This window comes from Ornithorhynchus anatinus, chromosome 2 (genome assembly GCF_004115215.2).
Source record: "Ornithorhynchus anatinus isolate Pmale09 chromosome 2, mOrnAna1.pri.v4, whole genome shotgun sequence".
Taxonomy (NCBI): Eukaryota; Metazoa; Chordata; class Mammalia; order Monotremata; family Ornithorhynchidae; genus Ornithorhynchus; species Ornithorhynchus anatinus.
In genome coordinates this window covers 49,710,203-49,728,311 of record NC_041729.1, presented here as the reverse complement: position 1 = coordinate 49,728,311, position 18,109 = coordinate 49,710,203, and the positions used below count along the sequence as shown (strand labels likewise).

General features: G+C 49.7%; 1 protein-coding gene across 2 annotated transcripts in view; it reads left to right on the top strand.

Annotated features, from left to right (window-relative positions):
• The window catches only part of BMERB1 (bMERB domain containing 1), a 62,911-nt gene that overhangs the window by 34,016 nt on the left and 10,786 nt on the right, over window positions 1–18,109 (top strand). For both annotated transcript variants that reach the window (XM_029057842.2, XM_001508468.5), the window contains exon 2: window positions 1,240–1,363. In XM_029057842.2, coding sequence (XP_028913675.1) covers window positions 1,240–1,363 — 124 coding nt within the window. The remainder of the gene's footprint in view (window positions 1–1,239; window positions 1,364–18,109) is intronic.

The window sequence follows — 18,109 nt, the reverse complement described above, 5'->3', positions numbered from 1 at the left end:
ACCTCTCCCTTCCCATCCCCACAGCACTGTACTCGTCCGCTCAACTGTATATATTTTCGTTACCCTATTTGTTTTGTTAATGAATTGTACATCGCCTTGATTCTATTTAGTTGCCATTGTTTTTACGAGATGTTCTTCCCCTTGACGCTGTTTAGTCCCATTGTTCTTGTCTGTGCGTCTCCCCCGATTAGACTGTAAGCCCGTCAAACGGCAGGGACTGTCTCTATCTGTTGCCGACCTGTTCATCCCAAGCGCTTAGTACAGTGCTCTGCACATAGTAAGCGCTCAATAAATACTATTGAATGAATGAATGAACTTAATTTCTCTGTGCCTCAGTTCCCTCACACGGAGGGAACTGTGAGCCTCACGTGGGACAACCTGATTACCGTGTATCTACCCCAGCGCTTAGAACAGTGCTTTGCACATAGTAAGTGCTTAACGAATACCAACATTATTATTATTACACTCTAAAGAGGGAGAAAGACGGAAATATATCTCCAAGTGGAACGCCAGCTTGGCCTAGAGGATAGAGCTCAGGCCTGGGCAGCAGAAGGTCCTGGGTTCTGATCCCGACTCGACCACTTGTCTGCTGTGTGACTTTGGGCAGGTCATCTGTGCTTCAGTTACCTCTTTTGTAAAATGGGGATTAAGACTGTGAGTCCCATGGGGGACATGGACTGTGTCCAAACTGATTAGCTTATGTCTACCCCAGCACTTAGAACAGAATCTGGCACATAGTAACTGCTTAAAAAATACCGTGTTAATAATAGCTATTATTATTATTATTATTGTTAAGTGCAAAGCAGAACATCCACTTGCAGAACATCGCCTTATGTGCATATCTAATTCATTTATTGATTTGTATTAATGTCTATCTCCCCTCTAGACTGTAACTCATCATGGGCAGGGAACGTGTCCATTTACTGTGATACGGTACTCTTCCAAGCACTTAGTACAGTGCTTCGCACACAGTAAGCGCTCAATTAGTACAACTGTCCCGCCCTCTGATCTGCAACTGAAACAAATCCTTGTGTTTTTACCAGTCGCTAGCCAACGGAAGCAATCGATCAAACCTTAGGGAAACCTTCCATTTTGTCTGGCATCCGGAGATTCCCACAGGTCCCTGACACCGACTCCCGAGATCCCTGCCTGTTGGGGGATGATTCGTCTTGCCTCCTCTCAAGGCCCTGAGCCGGGTCCTCGACCGGACTCACACGCTTCACGTCTTCCTTTCCCCAGGTCGACTCGACATCATCTCCATGGCCGAGACGACAATGATGCCCGAGGAGATCGAGCTGGAGATGGCCAAGATCCAACGTCTTCGGGAAGTCTTAGTCAGACGCGAATCGGAACTCAGGTTTATGTAAGTACCGGCGCTTCTCGGAAAGCACCGCGCCAAATCAGGCCAGAGACGGTAGAAGGCAGGACGGGGAAGGAGAGAAGGAGGGAAGGAGGGAGAAGGAGACAGAGGAAGAAGCAGGGGGAAGAAGAAGAGTAGCAGGAGCAGCTGAGGGGCAGGAGAGGGTAAAGAAAGTAACTATTTGGGGGATATTTTTAAGCTTAGGTTTTACCGATCATGGCGACTACTAACTTTGGCTGAGTGTTTGCATTTTGGCCCTGAGAAATGATGGACGGGGCTTGCTAGGGTGGTTACATTGATTGAGAATTACAATTGAGATTGAGATTGAGATTACATTGATGGAGAAGCAGCATGGCTCAGTGGAAAGAGCCCGGGCTTGGGTGTCGGAGGTCATGGGTTCGAATCCCGGCTCTGCCACTTGTCAGCTGTGTGACTGTGGGCAAGTCATTTAACTTCTCTGGGCCTTCTCAGTTACCTCAACTGTAAAATGAGGATTCACTGTGAGCCTCACGTGGGACAACCTGATTGCCCTGTATCTTCCCCGGGGCTTAGAACAGTGCTCTGCACATAGTTAGCACTTAACAAATACCAACATAATTATTATTACATCTCTACATTTAGGATCTAACAGGACAAACAGCAAAAACCAAGAACCTCTAACTGCAGCCAAAGTCCCCCCGCTCTGCGTGGTTTCTCCCTACTTGGCCATCTCTCATAAGATTACTCATGTCCTGTCTCTTTAATGGTATTAGTTAAGCACTTACTATGTGGCAGGCTCTGTACTAAGCGCTGAGACAGATATGTGATAATCAGGTAGGACACAGTCCATGTCCCTCACGGGTCTCACAGTCTTAATCCCCATTGTACAGATGAGGAAACAGAGGCCCAGAGAAGGGAAGTGACTTTACAGTTGACAAGTGTCAGAGCCAGGATTAGAACCAGAACCCAGGTCCTCTGACTCCCAGGTTCATTCTTTATCTACTAGGTAGTTAAATTTGTAGAGCACTGTGAGTTCAGAGCACTGACCTAAGCCCTTGGGAGAGTAAAATGTAACACAACTGATAGACATGCTCCCTCCCTACAAGGAGTTTATAATAATGACTGTGGTATTTGTTAAACCTTTCCTTTCTCTGTGCCAGCGCTGTGATAAGCACTGGGGTAGACCAAGGTAATCAGAGAGGACACAGTCTCTACCCTGCAAGGAGCTCAAAGTTTAAGCCAAAGGAAGTGTAGGGGGCTGGAGGAGGTGAGAATGAGCATTTTAGCCCCACTTTACAGGTGTCGCCAGACTACTTGTTTTGTTTTGTTCTGTTTTGTTTTGTTGTCTGTCTCCGCCGTTTAGACTGTGAGCCCGTCACTGGGCAGGGATTGTCTCCGTTGCCGAATTGTACACTCCAAGCGCTTAGTACAGTGCTCTGCACACAGTAAGCGCTCAATAAATACGATTGAATAAATGAGGAAACTGAGGCATGCAAGTGGAAGAGGTGAGATTAGAAGCCAACTCTTCTGACTCTCAAATCCGTTCTGTGGAAAACTAGAGAAGGAAAGTACGATGGCCTACCAATCCCTTTTCATCGACTTAATATCCCGACTATCTTTTTAACCGTTTACAATTTCTAAGGGCCTGTCTGATTTTCCTCCCACCTCCAGGCAATGAGCGCTGGGCTGCTGTCACTTCAAGGAGAGGGGAGGGATTCCGCCCGGAGAAAACTGAGTATCTCAAGTAGCCCCTGTGGCCCTGGAGGTTGGCGGGGTGACGTGACGGAGGGTTAGAGAGGACCGGGGTTAGAGAGGACCGGGGAACGCTGCCAGAGCTTTATCCGGAATGACCCGGATGGCCCTTCTGTAAGAACGGGGACACGACTGTTGATGGTCACACCTGCTGCTAAGTACTCAGCCCCCACGGAGGCCAGGCCGAGGGAGACAGATGGATGCTCTGTGGCCGAGGCTATCCCCTGGCTCTCGGAGGCCCGGGGAATCAGCGGGCTGGGGTCTGGAGGGGCCCGGGCCACAGCCGCTGCCTGTCTGCCTCTCCCCTCCCGGGGGAATGCCGTTCCGGGTGACCCGCTCGCCTCGGCTCTGTCCTTCTCTTTTGCTCTGCCGCTCCCCGACTCTCCGCCCCACAGCATTTGTGTATAGATGTAGATAGCTACAGTGCTATTTATTTATATTAATGCCTGTTTAATAATAATAATAATAATAATGTTGGTATTTGTGAAGTGCTTACAATGTGCAGAGCACTGTTCTAAGCACTGAGGTAGATACAGGGTAATCAGGTTGTCCCATGTGAGGCTCGCAGCCTTTATCCCCATTTTACAGATGAGGTAACTGAGACCCAGAGAAGTTAAGTGACTTGCCCACAGTCACACAGCTGACAAGCGGCAGAGCCAGGATTCGAACCCATGACCTCTGACTCCCAAGCCCGGGCTCTTTCCACTAATCCATATTGCTTCTCAAAGTAGTACAAGTAGTGAGATTGTCCCACGAGGGGCTCACGGTCTTAATTGCCATTTAACAGAGGAGGGAACTGAGGCCCAGAGAAATTAAGTGATTGGCCCGAAGTCACACAGCTAAAAAGCGGCGGAGCCGGGATTAGAACCCCAGACCTCCGATTCCCGAGCCCTAGCTCTTTCCATTAAGCCGTGCCGTTTACTTGTTTTGATGTGCACGCCTCTCTAATCCTGTTTATATTGATGCCTGTTCACTCGTTTTGATGTCTGCTCCCTCCTTTTAGACTGTGAGCCTGGGGCCTGGGCAGAGATCATCTCTCTTTTTACTAAATTGTACTTTCCAAGCGCTTAGTAGAGTGCTCTGCACACAGTAAGCGCTCAATAAATACAATTGAATCAATGCTCCTCCTGCTCTTCTCTTGCCCCTCAGTGACTAAGGCGTGAGGAAGGGAAACAGCAGTCAATCATTCTTTCGATTCATTCGGTTGTTCTTACTGAGCCCTTACTGTGTGCAGATCGCTGAGCGGAGCACTTGGCAAATACAACAGTAAAAATAATAATAATAACGTTGGTATTTGTTAAGCACTTACTATGTGCAGAGCACTGTTCTAAGCGCTGGGGTAGATACAGGGTCATCAGGTTGTCCCACGTGAGGCTCACAGTTAATCCCCATTTTCCAGATGAGGAAACTGAGGCACAGAGAAGTGAAGTGACTTGCCCACAGTCACACAGCTGACAAGTGGCAGAGCCGGGATTCGAATAAACAGACACAACCCCTGCTCAAGACGAGCTTACAGTCCAATTCATCGGATTTATCGAGCACCTATCTGGGCGAAGCGTGTATGTGAAATGACTCTTACGATAGAGTAAGAGCCCTTGTCCCCGCCCTCAAGCAGTCTATGATTTAATGGAGGGGCGACTGACAGAAACGAGTGATTTCCAGCTATCTGGAGGAGGAAGAAACACCACCAAAGTTCCTGATAGCGGGATCTGCCGCCCACCTCCTCACCGTCCCTCGGTCTCGCCTAACCCGCCGTCGACCCCCGGGCCTCGTCCTCCCGGGGTCCCGGAACGCCCTCCCTCCTCACCTCCGCCAAACTGATTCTCTTCCCCTCTTCAAATCCCTACTTAAAACTCACCTCCGCCAAGAGGCCTTCCCAGACTGAGCTCCCCCCTTTTTCCCTCTGCTCCCTCTACCCCCCCTTCACCTCTCTGCAGCTAAACCCTCTTCTCCCCCCTTCCCTCTCCTCCTCCCCCTCTCCCATCTCACCCCCTCAGCACTGTACTCATCCGCTAGACTGTATATATCTTTACCACCCTATTTATTTTGTTTAATGAGATGCACATCACCCTGATTCTATTTAGTTGCCATTGTTTTTACGAGATGTTCTTCCCCTCGACTCTATTTATCGCCATCGTTCTCGTCTGCCCGTCTCCCCCGGTTAGACCGTGAGCCCGTCAAACGGCAGGGACCGTCTCTATCTGTTGCCGACCTGTTCATTCCAAGCGCTTAGTACAGTGCTCTGCACATAGTAAGCGCTCAATAAATACTATTGAATGAATGAATGAATGAAAGAATGAATATGGGAGGATAAATAAATGAGGGTGAGTAAATGTGAATTGGGAATATGCTTCAGTGCTGAGATTGTACCCCTTACAGCTCAAGGTGGCTATTAGATGGAACCAGCTGGGGAAGGTGGAGCTAGGTGGGGAATGCCCTCTGGCAAGGGCTGGGTTTTCCGGAGGGTTTTGAACATGGGAAGAGCTGGGGTTTGGAGGACCCGAAGTGGGAAGGAGTTCCTGGCAGCGGGAAGGGTGTGAGCAAGGAGTCGGAGGTGCGAGAAGGGAGAAGGTGAGAGGGTTAGTTTGGAAGGAATGAAGAGTGAGAGCTGAGGAGAAGTGGGAGAAGAGAGAGCGAGAGGAACGTGTCTACCACCTCTGTGGCACTGTACTCTCCCAAGTGCTTAGTACAGTGCTCTGCGCCCAGTAAGTGGTCAAACAATACCACGGACGATGAGAGAGAGGAAGGGGGTGCGGGGGGAGAGAGAGAGAGAAGGAGAGAAGGGAGAGGGAAAGAGAAAGAAAGGGAAAGAGAGTGAGAGAGGGAACTTCTGCTTTAGATAGAGAGGAATGGACAAATAATCAGCAGCATGACCTAATACTAAAAATAATAGTATTTGTTAATGATGATGATGGTGTTGGTTCAGCGCTTACTGTGTGCCAAGCACTGCCTAGTGAATAGAGCACAGGCCCCGGGAGTCAGAAGGACTTGGGTTTTAACCCCAGCTCCTCCGCTTGTCAGCTGTGTGACCTTGGGTATTTCACTTAACTTCTCTATGCCTCAGTTACTTCATCTGTAAAATGGGGAGTAAGATATTGAACCCCATGTGGGACAAGGACCGTGTCCACCCGATTAGCTGGTATCTACCCCCAGCGCTTAGTACAGTGCCTGGCACATTGTCAGTGCTTTACAAATGCCATTAAAAATAAAATTATAATAACAAAAAAAGAAAGCAGAAGTATCCCACGGGGCCAGACACAGGATGTGGTTCTTCTCCCTGCGTTGCCCAACCATTTCCCCAGGGATCAGGGACAATTCTGGGGGAATCCCAAACTTGGAGCAGCCTCCCAGCTGCCCGGCTCCTGCTCCCCCATCTCGACTGGAAGCTCGTTGTGGGCAGTCAGTCGATCGTACTTACCGAGTGCTTACTGTGTGCAGGGCACTGTACTAAGCGCTTGGGAGAGCACAGTATGACAATATAACAGGTAGATTCCCTACCCACAGTGAGCTTACAGTCTAGAGGGGGAGGCAGACATTAATATAAATTACAGATCTATAATTAATACAAGATTTATAATTAAGGCCAAAGCTCAGGGCTCCTTATAACTCAAAACTCACCATCCCTCCCCCGGCGGCTGTTTGTCTCCTCTTGCTTTTATTGCTATTTCTCTGGCCCTTTTATGCCTCTGTTGCCCGCTGCCCTGCCCCCACTCCCCCTAGTTTGCAGGGAATGTGTCTGTTACATTGTGCTCTCCCAAGGGCTTAGTACAGTGTAAGTGCTCAGTAAATACGAGTAACTGACGGACTCTCCAGAACCGCTTGTTTGCGTTCACGCATGTATGTTCGTATGAACCTGTGCAAGTTCATACACACGTATGTCCAGGCCTGCGCACATTCGACTGGGAGAGGGCAAGGTGCCGCGTGTTTTACGCCTCCGTCCCAGCTTGTAGGCTGGATCTTTCCTCTACCCACCCACCTGGAACCCACGCAGGCCAAACCAGGCCTGCGGCTTATCCACCCACAAGCTGAAAATCAACCGCCCGACGTCCTCGCCACCTGGCGCCGACCGTTGAACCGAGCATCGCAGACTGGTTTACACCCAGTTAATCGATACCGTGGTGATTAAACACGGCCTGGAAATGAACAGGTCCAAACCAGCTATGGTTTCTTGGCCCATCTCTGTCCACCTGACCCCCTTTCCCTCACGACTTCCCCCGCCCCCACCACTGCAGCAGCGAAGACCTTTCCTCATAAAGGCACCGACTACACACTCATTTTCTCATCTTTAATTCCAAAGCTGAATCACACCAGTAGCTTTTAATAACTTCATTTTCCAGCTCCTGGACGGCCAGCTCGGCCCAGTTTCGTCACGTGTGCAAGTCGGGTCCTGCTGTTTATCTCTGTTTCAGATAATTAAATATCTGCAGTTCCAGAACTGGGACTTTATCTCCATTTCACACGGGTTGACTCAATTTACATGAAGCGAATATTACTCAGGGCTTCTTAGCTCGCCTTGGGCCAAGGAGACTTTTAATCAACAACAGTCAAGGGTCGGGCGTGAGGCGCTAGTAACATCAAACACAGTTCATCAGGACTAGAAAATGGGGGTTTACTCAGTTTCCCTGAAGTGTCTGAAGTCCCTCTGGGGGACAGCATTTTTTTTTAATTAATGGGGTTTGTTAAGCTCTTACTTTGAGTCAGGCACCGTACTAAGCACTTGGGTAGACACATTCAGGTTGGATACAGTTCCCGTCCCACATGGGGCTCACAGTCTTAATCCCCATTTTACAGACGAATCCCCATTTTACAGAATGTCTCTGGTGTATTGCTTTGCAATATACCAGACACGTTCCCTGCCTACAACGAGCTTTCAGTCTAGAGGCGGAGATAGACACTAATAAAAATAAATGACAGATATGTACGTAAGTGCTGGGGGGCTGGGAGGGGGGTGAATAAAGGGAGCATCTACCCCATGTATAGCCAACCAAGACCAATTCCCTCTGATTTCTCCAATGCCACAGATTCCCACTGTGCCTTTGCCACGGCTTTTTAAAATGGTATTTATTAAGCGCTATGTACCGGGCATTGTCCTAAGCACTGGGGTACATAAAGGCTAATCAGATTGGACCCAGTCTCCATCCCAAATGGGGCTCACTGTCTTAATCCCCATTTTACAGATGAGGGAGCTGAGGTACAGAGAAGTGAAGCGACTTGCCCGAGGTCATACAGCAGACAAGTGGCAGAGCCGGGATTAGAATCCAGATCCTTTAGACTTCCGGGCCTGTGCTCTACCCGTTAGCCCCCATTGCTTCTCAAAGCCCTTCCACTTGGGCAAAGCAACAGACATCTTTTCTTCAGGCAGCTTCAAATTCTCACATCTGGCCTCGAAGAAAAGCCTCTAAGAGGACTGAGGACTGAAATCGGCGAAGGCCGGAAATATCTGCAAGAGCTCGTGTTTCTATTTCCAGTCCAACTTTTAGAGTGAGCCTGGTGGAAAGAAAGCTGGGACTTGGTCTCAGCTGGCCCGGGAGGGAGTCAAAAACCGAGACCTTTGTCTTTTTAACTAGAGAGATAATCACAGTGGTATTTACAGAATACCTACTGAATGCAGTGCTCTGTACTAGACTCAAGAAATGCAACTGAAGTACAAGATACATTCGCTGTCTTTAGAGAGTTTATGTGCAAAGAGAGAGAAAGAGAGAGTGTGTGTGGCACATCCTTCAGGCACACCAGAGAGGATGCCTAGGTGGTGTTTTCCTCTCTCCCTGGGTACCCTGGCATCCTGCCCAGGCAGGAGAAGAGACTCTATCTTTGTACATTTGTACATTCCAAGCGCTTAGTACAGTGCTCTGCATATAGTAAGCGCTCAATAAATACTATTGAATGAATGAAAACAGGACTTAGAAGTGCCCGTGGATCTGGGCAGGTAAAGGCAAGGCAGATTCACCCGCGACGGGGAAGGATCATTTGACCACCATCGGACACGGTCACGTTCAGCTCCAGGCCCAGAAGCCTTGATGACGACGAAGACGACGATGATGGTATTCATTAAGCACTTCGTATGTATCAAGCACGGTTCTAAGCGCTGGGGAAGATACAAGCGGATCAGGTTGGACACAGTCCCTATCCCACAAGGGGCTCACAGTCTCACTCAACATTTTACAGATGAGGTAACTGAGGCCCAGAGAATAATAATGTTGGCATTTGTTAAGTGCTTACTATTCTAAGCGCTGGGGTAGATACAATGTAATTAGGTTGTCCCACGTGGGGCTCACAGTCTCCATCCCCATTGGACGGATGAGGTAACTGAGGCACAGAGAAGTTAAGTGACTGGCCCAAGGTCGCACGGCTGTCAAGCGGCAGAGCCGGGATTAGAACCCAGGTCCTTCTGACTCCCAGCCTCGTCCTCTATCTACTAGGCCATGCTGTATCATGGCCTTCTCCTTTTCCTTCTCTTGTTTTCAGTTTCCCCTTTTTCCCGTTCCTTTAAGGAACCGAGGCTAATGAAGTCTGGAAGAAAGCCTCTCTAGCTGAGTAGAAACTGAGATGCGTGCACTTATGTAACTTGACAGATCTCCGCCACCTCTGGGAAGTTCTCAGCGGCACACGGGTAGCACAGCGGGATTTAAATAGAACCTCTTAAGTAGAATTCCCCGCCGCTGGGCCCCGGTAGAAACTCTGGCTGACTTGGGAGCGGAGGAGAGGCAGTGACCCCTAATTGATGGCGATTTCAAGTCCACGTGACTTGAAGGCCGGACGGCCCGGATCTGGTGAGGAGAGCGAAAAGGAGGGCGGAAAGGACGAGAGTGGGGACAGGGTCAGGCTGCTGAAAGGAAAGGTTTTAGGTTTGAATTTCCGAGTCTCACTGCAGTGTGGGAGAGGGACAAGGACAGTGTCCCAAACAGAGCAACCCCCGAGTCTCTCTCTGAGAGATGGAGGTGGGAATAGAAAGTATCGATTCTCTAGACTCTAAGTTCGTTGCGGGCAAGGAACGTGTCTACTAACTTTGCAGTTGGTCGATCATAGTTATTGAGAGCTTACTTTGTGGAGAGCACTGTCCTAAGCGCTTGGGAGAGGACCATATGACAACGAACAGATATATTCCCCGCCTACGATGAGCTTAGAGTCTAGAGGGGAAGACAGACGTCAATATAAATAAATTACAGATAATTACAAATTATTGCATAGAAATAAATATAAATTGTACTCTCCCAAGCGCTTGGTACAGTACTCTGCCCATAGTAAGCACTCAATAGATATCATTGATTGATTGATTTGGGGAACCCTAATTGACTTATCATTGCAACAAAGGGCAGCTGTGGCTTTTGCAGGGTCCAGCGGAAGAGGGAGGGTAAGAGCTGGAGCAATTTAAGATCTTCAGTGCTTTGAACTGCCCCTTGGAAGAGGTGGGGAGTGTGGTTGAAGGGAAGAGGTTACCCCTCAGGGCCTAAATAATAATTAGAATAATTGTGGTATTTCTTATGCCAGGTACTGACCTAAGCACTGGGGTAGATACAAGCTAACTGGGTTGGAAACAGTCCCTGTCCCACACTGGGCTCGCGGTCTTAATCCCCATTTTACGGATGAGGACCCGAGGCACAGAGAAGTGAAGTGACTTGCCCAAGGACTCACAGCAGGCAAGTGACAGAGCCGGGATTAGAACTCAGGTCCCAGCCCCATGCTCTTTCCACTAAGCCATCCTGCTTCTCATGAAAACAGTGTGGTTGAGACTATTTCTATGGGACAGTCTGCGTTTTCCTCCGGCCCAGCTGGTTGAGCTTTGTGCAGACACCCTGTCACGGACTGTTCATTCTGCGGCCATTCATTAAAGTACACTCTGGTACTTTGAGATTCTTAGAAGTCAGAGAATAAGAAAAATGGTGTTTGTTAAACACTTATTGTGTGCCAAACACTGTGCTAATCAATCGATCGATCAGTGGTATTTATGGAGCGCTTAGTATGTGCAGAACACTGTTTTAAACCCTCGGGAGAGTACAAAACAGGGGAATTAGCAGACACGTTCCCTGCCCATAATGAACTTACAGTCTAGAGGAGGAGGAAGGCATTAATTTCAATAAAAATACTAAGCGCTGGGGTAGGTATATAACATAACTGGGTGGAACGTGGCCCTTGTCTGCCGTGGGATTTACAGTTTAAGTGGGAGGGAAAGTAGAAGTTGTCTCCTATAAAATGGAGACTTTTACAGATTTTACAGATAGGGAAACAGAGAAGTTAAGAGACTTGCCCAGAGTCACCCAGCAGACAAGTGGCAGAGCTAGGATTAGAACCCAGGTCCTCTGCCTCCCAGGCCCGGACACTTCCCATAAGGCCGCACTGCTTCCCGAGAGGAAGAGAACCCATTGAAGCTCCTCTTATATGACTAGAGTTCTGGAAAAAAATAACACTTCAGAAAATGAGCCAACCTTATTGGAGCTTTCCTTTCCTTTTAATTGAGTTTTTCCCCAAATTCCCAGCCAACTCCCTCACCTCTACCGGCCAGTAATTAGCGACTCCATCCCGGCTCCGCTCGGACTCGTCTCGACCCTCAGGCCGGTAAGAACAACCACTAAGGCGGCTGCCTTCTAGTCTCGAGAGCGATTACGGTTCATCTGGCCGAGACCGCAAAGGAGATGCGGTTCTCTCCGAAGGTAATGAAACGAGGAGCAGGCGGCCCAGGACTTCATTAAACCGTCCACCGGAGTCAGCCTTCTTCTCTCGGCTGCTGCTCCCCGATTTCTCGGCTTTCCTTTGCTTCGTGTTTTTTAACCATCTTGAGGGGAAGAGGTCAGACTTCCTCTCGGCTGGCTGCCCCGCTGGAGCGTTTAATCAGAAATGCCGCAGATTAAGGGGATCGGAGAATTCTCATGCTTTGACCCAACTGGATGCTTTCATAACGTCTGGCCCACCAGACTCAGTTCTCCGCTGTGCTTTGTGAGTAGTCATCCACAGCGGTTTCTAAGCTCTTCCCGACCCTGAGCCTGCTCTCCCTCTGATTTCTCAGCGTGACTCAGTGGCAAGAGCCCGGGCTTGAGAGTCAGAGGTCATGGATTCGAATTCCAGCTCTGCCTCTTGTCAACTGTGTGACTGTGGCCAAGTCACTTAACTTCTCAGTTACCTAATCTGTAAAATGGGGATTAAGACTGTGAGCCTCATGTGGGACAGCCTGATTACCCTGTATCTCCCCCAGCGCTTAGAACAGTGTTCTGCACATCGTAAGCGCTCAACAGATACGAACGTTATTATTATTTCTCTCATGGGCAGCCCCGACAGTCCGCAACGACGGACCGCACTGCTCCGCCACTTGTCTGCTGTGTGACCTTGGACAAGTTACTTAACTTTGCTGTGGATAGAATGGGGATTAAGACCGTGAGCCCCCGGTGGGACATGGACTGTGTCTACCCCAGCACTTAGTACAGAGCCTGGCACTTAACAGATACTATTTAAAAAAAAAAAAAACCTTCACAAGGAACAAGAGACCAGAAGGCAAAGGAAAAAACACCACCAGGCGTTGCAAGCATCAAATACGATAACACGTAACAAAGGGCAGTCTTTTTAGGTACACACTGTAGCCAGGACTGTGAAGCCCACGTTGGCCTTTTCAGCCCACACGTGCATTTGCACTCTAGTCAGGGAGGGAGATATTCAAATAAATTTCAGCTAGAGAAGCTCCTGAAGAGCTGGGGTCCTGTCCGCTTCCTCTATTCAACATCTTTATCATCATCACCATCTCGTCCTCTAGACTGTAAGCTCTCTGTGGGCAGGGAATGTGTCCGTTTATTGATCCTTCTAGTGGAAGGGGATATTAACAATAGCATACTAAGAATGGCCGTCACAGTAGTCTCTTCGAACCATCTACTCCCAAATCCGTTAATTCCTCCTGAATCGGTGGCTATTCTAATGTGATTTTCCCACACCCCAAGGCTCATCCAAGGCCGCAACTGCCACAGAAGAGCAGAAATGACTGTTTCCGTTATGATTATCTGCTCCTGCACTTGTTGGCCTGAGAAGTTTTTTTGGTTTTTTTTTTTTTACCAAAAAGAGCCACTGGCCTTAGTCTGGAGAGGAAACTGAGGCTCAGTTAGGAAGTGGCTCTAACAAGGCCAGACCGTAAAGTACCGAGGGAGCTTTCTCAGAGCCCAGAAGTGTCCAGTTCCCTGGTTCCGGACGCCCTTCTTGGACCTCCAAGAGGCAGACGCACAGGGATGGTGTCGTATGGGGCTCCAGCGTTCCGGGTGACGGTTCTCTTTCTCGTTATGCACTGAACTAGTCACTCCACTCAGATCCATCAATCACTAAGCGCTGCACTAAATCCTTAGGAGAGTTCAGATAACAGATCTGGTAGACATGATTCCTGCCACAATGAGCTTAGAGTCTAGAGGGGGAAGATCCATATTAATATGAATAAATTTGGATATGCACCCAAGTGCTGGTGGGGGGAGGGTGGGGTGAATAAAGGGTGCAAATCCAAAGTGCAAGGGTAATTAGGCCAGATCAGATTAGGTGAGAGAGAAGGAATGACCAGTGGCCCTGCTATTTGATGGGAAGCATCAAGTAAGGACAAGGCAACATCCAGAGGAATAGCTTAGACTTCCCGCTCAGTGACCGGGTCTCTATGGGGAAGCGTCTTCCCAGACTGGACTTAAGCAGCCTCCCGAGATATTAATTGCCTCCCCGTCGTTGACTAAGCCAAGGGCCTGCCCTGCTATTGTTCAAAGGAAGACGTCTGCAGTTTGCGCTTCCTTCCTGGAGCCAGGAGAGCGATCGTCAGGACGGGAAAAATATGAAGTTTATCTAATTTGCATTCAGTCTTCCTCAAAAACTCTTTGCCTCCACTTATGGCTTAGGGATCCGGCACCAAATGGGATTGGCGGGCGGCCAGTTGCCCTAGTTTGACCCAGAGGCTAGAAAGAGGAGTGAGCGACGGGTATGGCACGTTTAGGGCTGGACTGCCACTCGCCCCCCGGGGCTCCAGGACTATCCAGGGGGGTCCGGTGCCCACGTGGGCTGCTATGGGCTGCGTCTGGATCAAAGCAGTTCGGGGAAAGGGTTTTTCTGCGGCCTCCCATCTTATCCGGCTCCCGCAGGTCTGAGGCTGCTCAGAGAAAGCAGGAAGTCTCCCAGAGCCAAAGGGGAGAGCAGCCTGATGGATGGATATCGAAATACCCTCCGCCCCCCTCATCGCCTCTAGCTCTCAAGAGTTTGGGTCGAGACTTCTCAGGAAGGATTTGGGAGCCAGTTCAATCCTGGGGATGCGTGGCGGGGGGGGTGAATGGAAGGATGGCAAACTGAGAGGTGGGGGAATGCTCTTTTCCGTCTCAGGCTGGAGACTGAGCCCAGCTGGGCCTCTCCAAGGGCGGCAGCAGGAGTTCAGGACCTCTGCCTCAGGGTTTCGACTTTGACAGTGGAGGGGGGAATAGGCAGCGGCGACTGACTGGCTCTGATTTCCGACTTTAGTTAGTTTGCCTGCTTAGGCAGTGAGGCTGATGGAGCTATGGGGAGGGGGTCACTGGAGGTTGAGGGAGGCAGGGACTTGGTAAAATTTGACCAGAAGAATTCGGGGCCTACCAAGGGGCCACCTCCCACGTCCATTCCCAGGATGCAGAAACCTACCACCAGCTGAGCAGCTACCCTGGCTTTATTCTGGCCTCACACTGACCTCTCTGGCCACACTATAGCCACACTGGCCCATTTTTAAGCTGCACCTGGGGGGCAGACCAGATTAGGCTCAAACCTTTCTGGAAATACCCCAGTGAGTTAGGGCCCTGGGTGTAGACTCTCTGCAACAGCTCATTCTCAGCTTCCTCTCGATTCTCCCTTCACTGTTCCCTCGCTCACGTCGTGCCCCCAGCTTGGAAGCCCCTCCCACCCCACAGGCAGACCATAGCTCTCCCCGCATTCAAAGCCCTCCTAAAATCTCAACTCCCCCACTAAGATCTCCCCGCTGGATTTCCCAGCACGCCGAGCCATATCATCCCATCCACCCACTCTAGCACTTCAGAATCGTTTCCAGCCTGCTTAATGCTCATGTATATATGTGTACTCTACTATTTATTTGGACCACTGTATTTGTAAATGTTCTTATAGCTGACTTTCCCGATAGAGTGTAAGATCTGTGTGGGCAAAGAAAATATCCCTATTTATCCTGCACTTCCCAAGTGCTTAGGACAGGGCATCGCATCGAGGGGAAGGATGAGAAGCAGCGTGTCTTAGTGGAAACAGTCCGGGCTTGGGAGCCAGAAGTCGTGGGTTCTAATCCCGGCTCCGCCACCTGTCAGCTGTGTGACTTTGGGCGAGTCACTTAATTTCTCTGTGCCTCCATTCCCTCATCTGTAAAATGGGGATTAAGTCTGTGAGCCCCACATGGAACAACCTGATTACCTTGTATCCATCCCAGCTCTTAGAACAGTGCTTGGCACATAGTGAGTGCTTAACAAATACCATTATTATTATTACTATTATTATTATTACTACTACTACTGCTATCATGGAAGTGCTCCAGAGGGGTTACTACAACCCTTTTTTATGGTATTTGTTCATTTCCTGTGTGTTAAGCACTGTTCTAAGCATTCGGTAGATACACGTTAATCAGGTTGGCCAGAGTACCTGTCCCACTTGGGGTTCACAGTCTAGGTAGGAGGGAGAACAGATACTGAACCCCATTTTACAGCTGAGGGAACTGAGATACAGAAAAGTGAAGTGACTTGCCAAAGATCACACAGGAAGCAAGTGGAAGAGCCAGGATTAGAACTCTGGTCCTCGGACTTTCAGGCTCATGCGTCTTCCACTAGGCCATGCTGCTTGTGGAAGAGCCAGGATTAGAACTCCGGTCCCCTGACTTCCAGGGTCATACGTCTTCCGCTAGGCCATGCTGCTTCTCTAACCCTTCCCCTTAGTGTTCCCCATCCCTCCAAACCCTGCTGACCGGTCTTTCTTTTTCCAAGTGGTTCACTGGTTTGGGGATGGAGGGTGGAAGACAGTCTGGCGAGAGAGGGAGAGAGACAGAGACAGAGAAAGGGTTTCTAAAAGAGGGGTTCCAAGCTCACTGAGTCATCGACGCAGTAGCAAGCAATGGGTAACAGGAAAGGAAAAACTAACACATTCTGGAGCCCAAAGAAGGCTCGGACCGGTAACTGCATTGACAGAAAAATGTAAAAGTGCCCTGTTTTCCTTCACCTGCTGTTTCATTGGCTTCTGCTCCGGCTGTGACCTAGATTGTAGATTGGGGGGTGTGGGGAATCGGGGGTGGGGGGGCAGATAGAGGCATCCGCAGAGTGGGAGCCCCTTGGTCCCCTCAAGCCCCCAGGGCCATGTGGCGGTACTGATAAGGAGAGTCTACAGTGCCTCTAGACTGGAAGCTCGTTGTGGACAGGGAATGCGTCTGAATATTGTTATATTGTATTCTCCCGAGAGCTTAGTACAGTGCTCTGCACGCAGTCAGCGCTCAATAAATGCGATTGATTGAAGCATGGGACCTCGAAGGGGGCATTCGGGGGCAGACCTGCCCATGGGAAACACAGGCTCAAGGCGAAGCCTGTGAGCCCCAGGTGGGACAGGGACTGTGTCCAACCTGCTTTTCTTGTATCTACCCCAGTGCCTAGAATAGTGCTTTATTATTAACAAATACCACAGTTGATATTATTATTATTATTAAGCTCAAACGAATGCTTCCATTTGAGCCCAAATCACATCGATGCTATATTTCTAGGCCCACCTCCCCTGCTAGTGTGGAAGCTCCCTGTGGGCAGAGAATGTGTCCCTTTTCTCTAGACTGTAAGCTCACCGTGGGCAGGGAACATCTCTACCAAAACCATTGGATTGGACTCTCCGAAGTGTTTACTACAGAGCTCTGCACATAACAGGGGCTCAATAAATACCAGTGATGTATGCACAGCTGTAGGCACAGCACTGTCAGAAATGAGGGGCGTCTTCCGGAAGCTGGTGCCCTGACAGTGGGTTATCCAGCAGGGAATGAAGACCGTCCATCGGCGGCGGCCCAATCAGCCGGCGGGCGGCTTGGTGTCTCTTAAACCGGCGCTTCTCAAATCGATTAGTATTCATCTGATGACGGGGGCTGGGATGGGGGTCGAGGGGACCAAGCTAATCCAGCCCCAGACATGAAGAAGACTCATCCTTCATGGTTTACGGCCCGAGAGCTGCTGGTGAGTCACCGAGCGAGCCGAGAGCCATCATTCACTGATTTATTCTTTGCTGAAGCACAGTGGCAAATTTTGGTTCTCCCTCACCGGGGCCCGGTTCACTGTTCAGGACCTTGGTCGGTGGAGGGGGAACTGACTGCGCTGGGCTCGGCGGGGGTGGGGAGACGAGATGTCGGGAGGCGGAGAGGGGAACTAAAGGAGTCTGCCAGCTTCTCCCTCAAAGAAGATTCCAAGGACTGGCAGAGAGAGCTCTCTGGTGGCAAAATGTCTTCCCCTCTGTCTCAACTCCCTTCAAGAGAAGCTCCACTGGGCTGATGGACCCCATTTAACCCCACATCGTTGTCAAACCCCCCAAAATTGGGTTTGAACCTGGGTTCAGGATATGCTGGTTGAACAGAGAGACTCAGGTGGTGACTAGGGAATGATGCTCAGGCAAGTGATTTCTTTGCTTTCACGTGGACAGAACTGATCAAAAATACACCCAAAGCAAGCTATTATGAATAAACCCCTGAGTAGTAGCCACTCGGAAATCCAATCGACACCGAGACAGATTCCCGCAGAATTACAACAATATCGCACTGGCAAGCAGTACCTTTAAGCCAACGGTGAGCAGTCGTCGCAAGCAAACCCACCCCAAGACAATCACCCTTCTCTAGCAACGTTGGAGGGTTCTGCTGTGGGAGTGACTATTCACAATTCAGCTAAAACCAAAGCAGCAATGTTACGTGTCAGACGCTTGCTGGCAGCGCCGGAGATCTGAGGCGTCATCTGGCAGACCCCGTCTGGGCGACCTCGTCAGATACGGTCTGGAAGAGCTTTGGCATAAGTATCTCACTGGTGGAAAATCCTTTCCTCCTTTTAT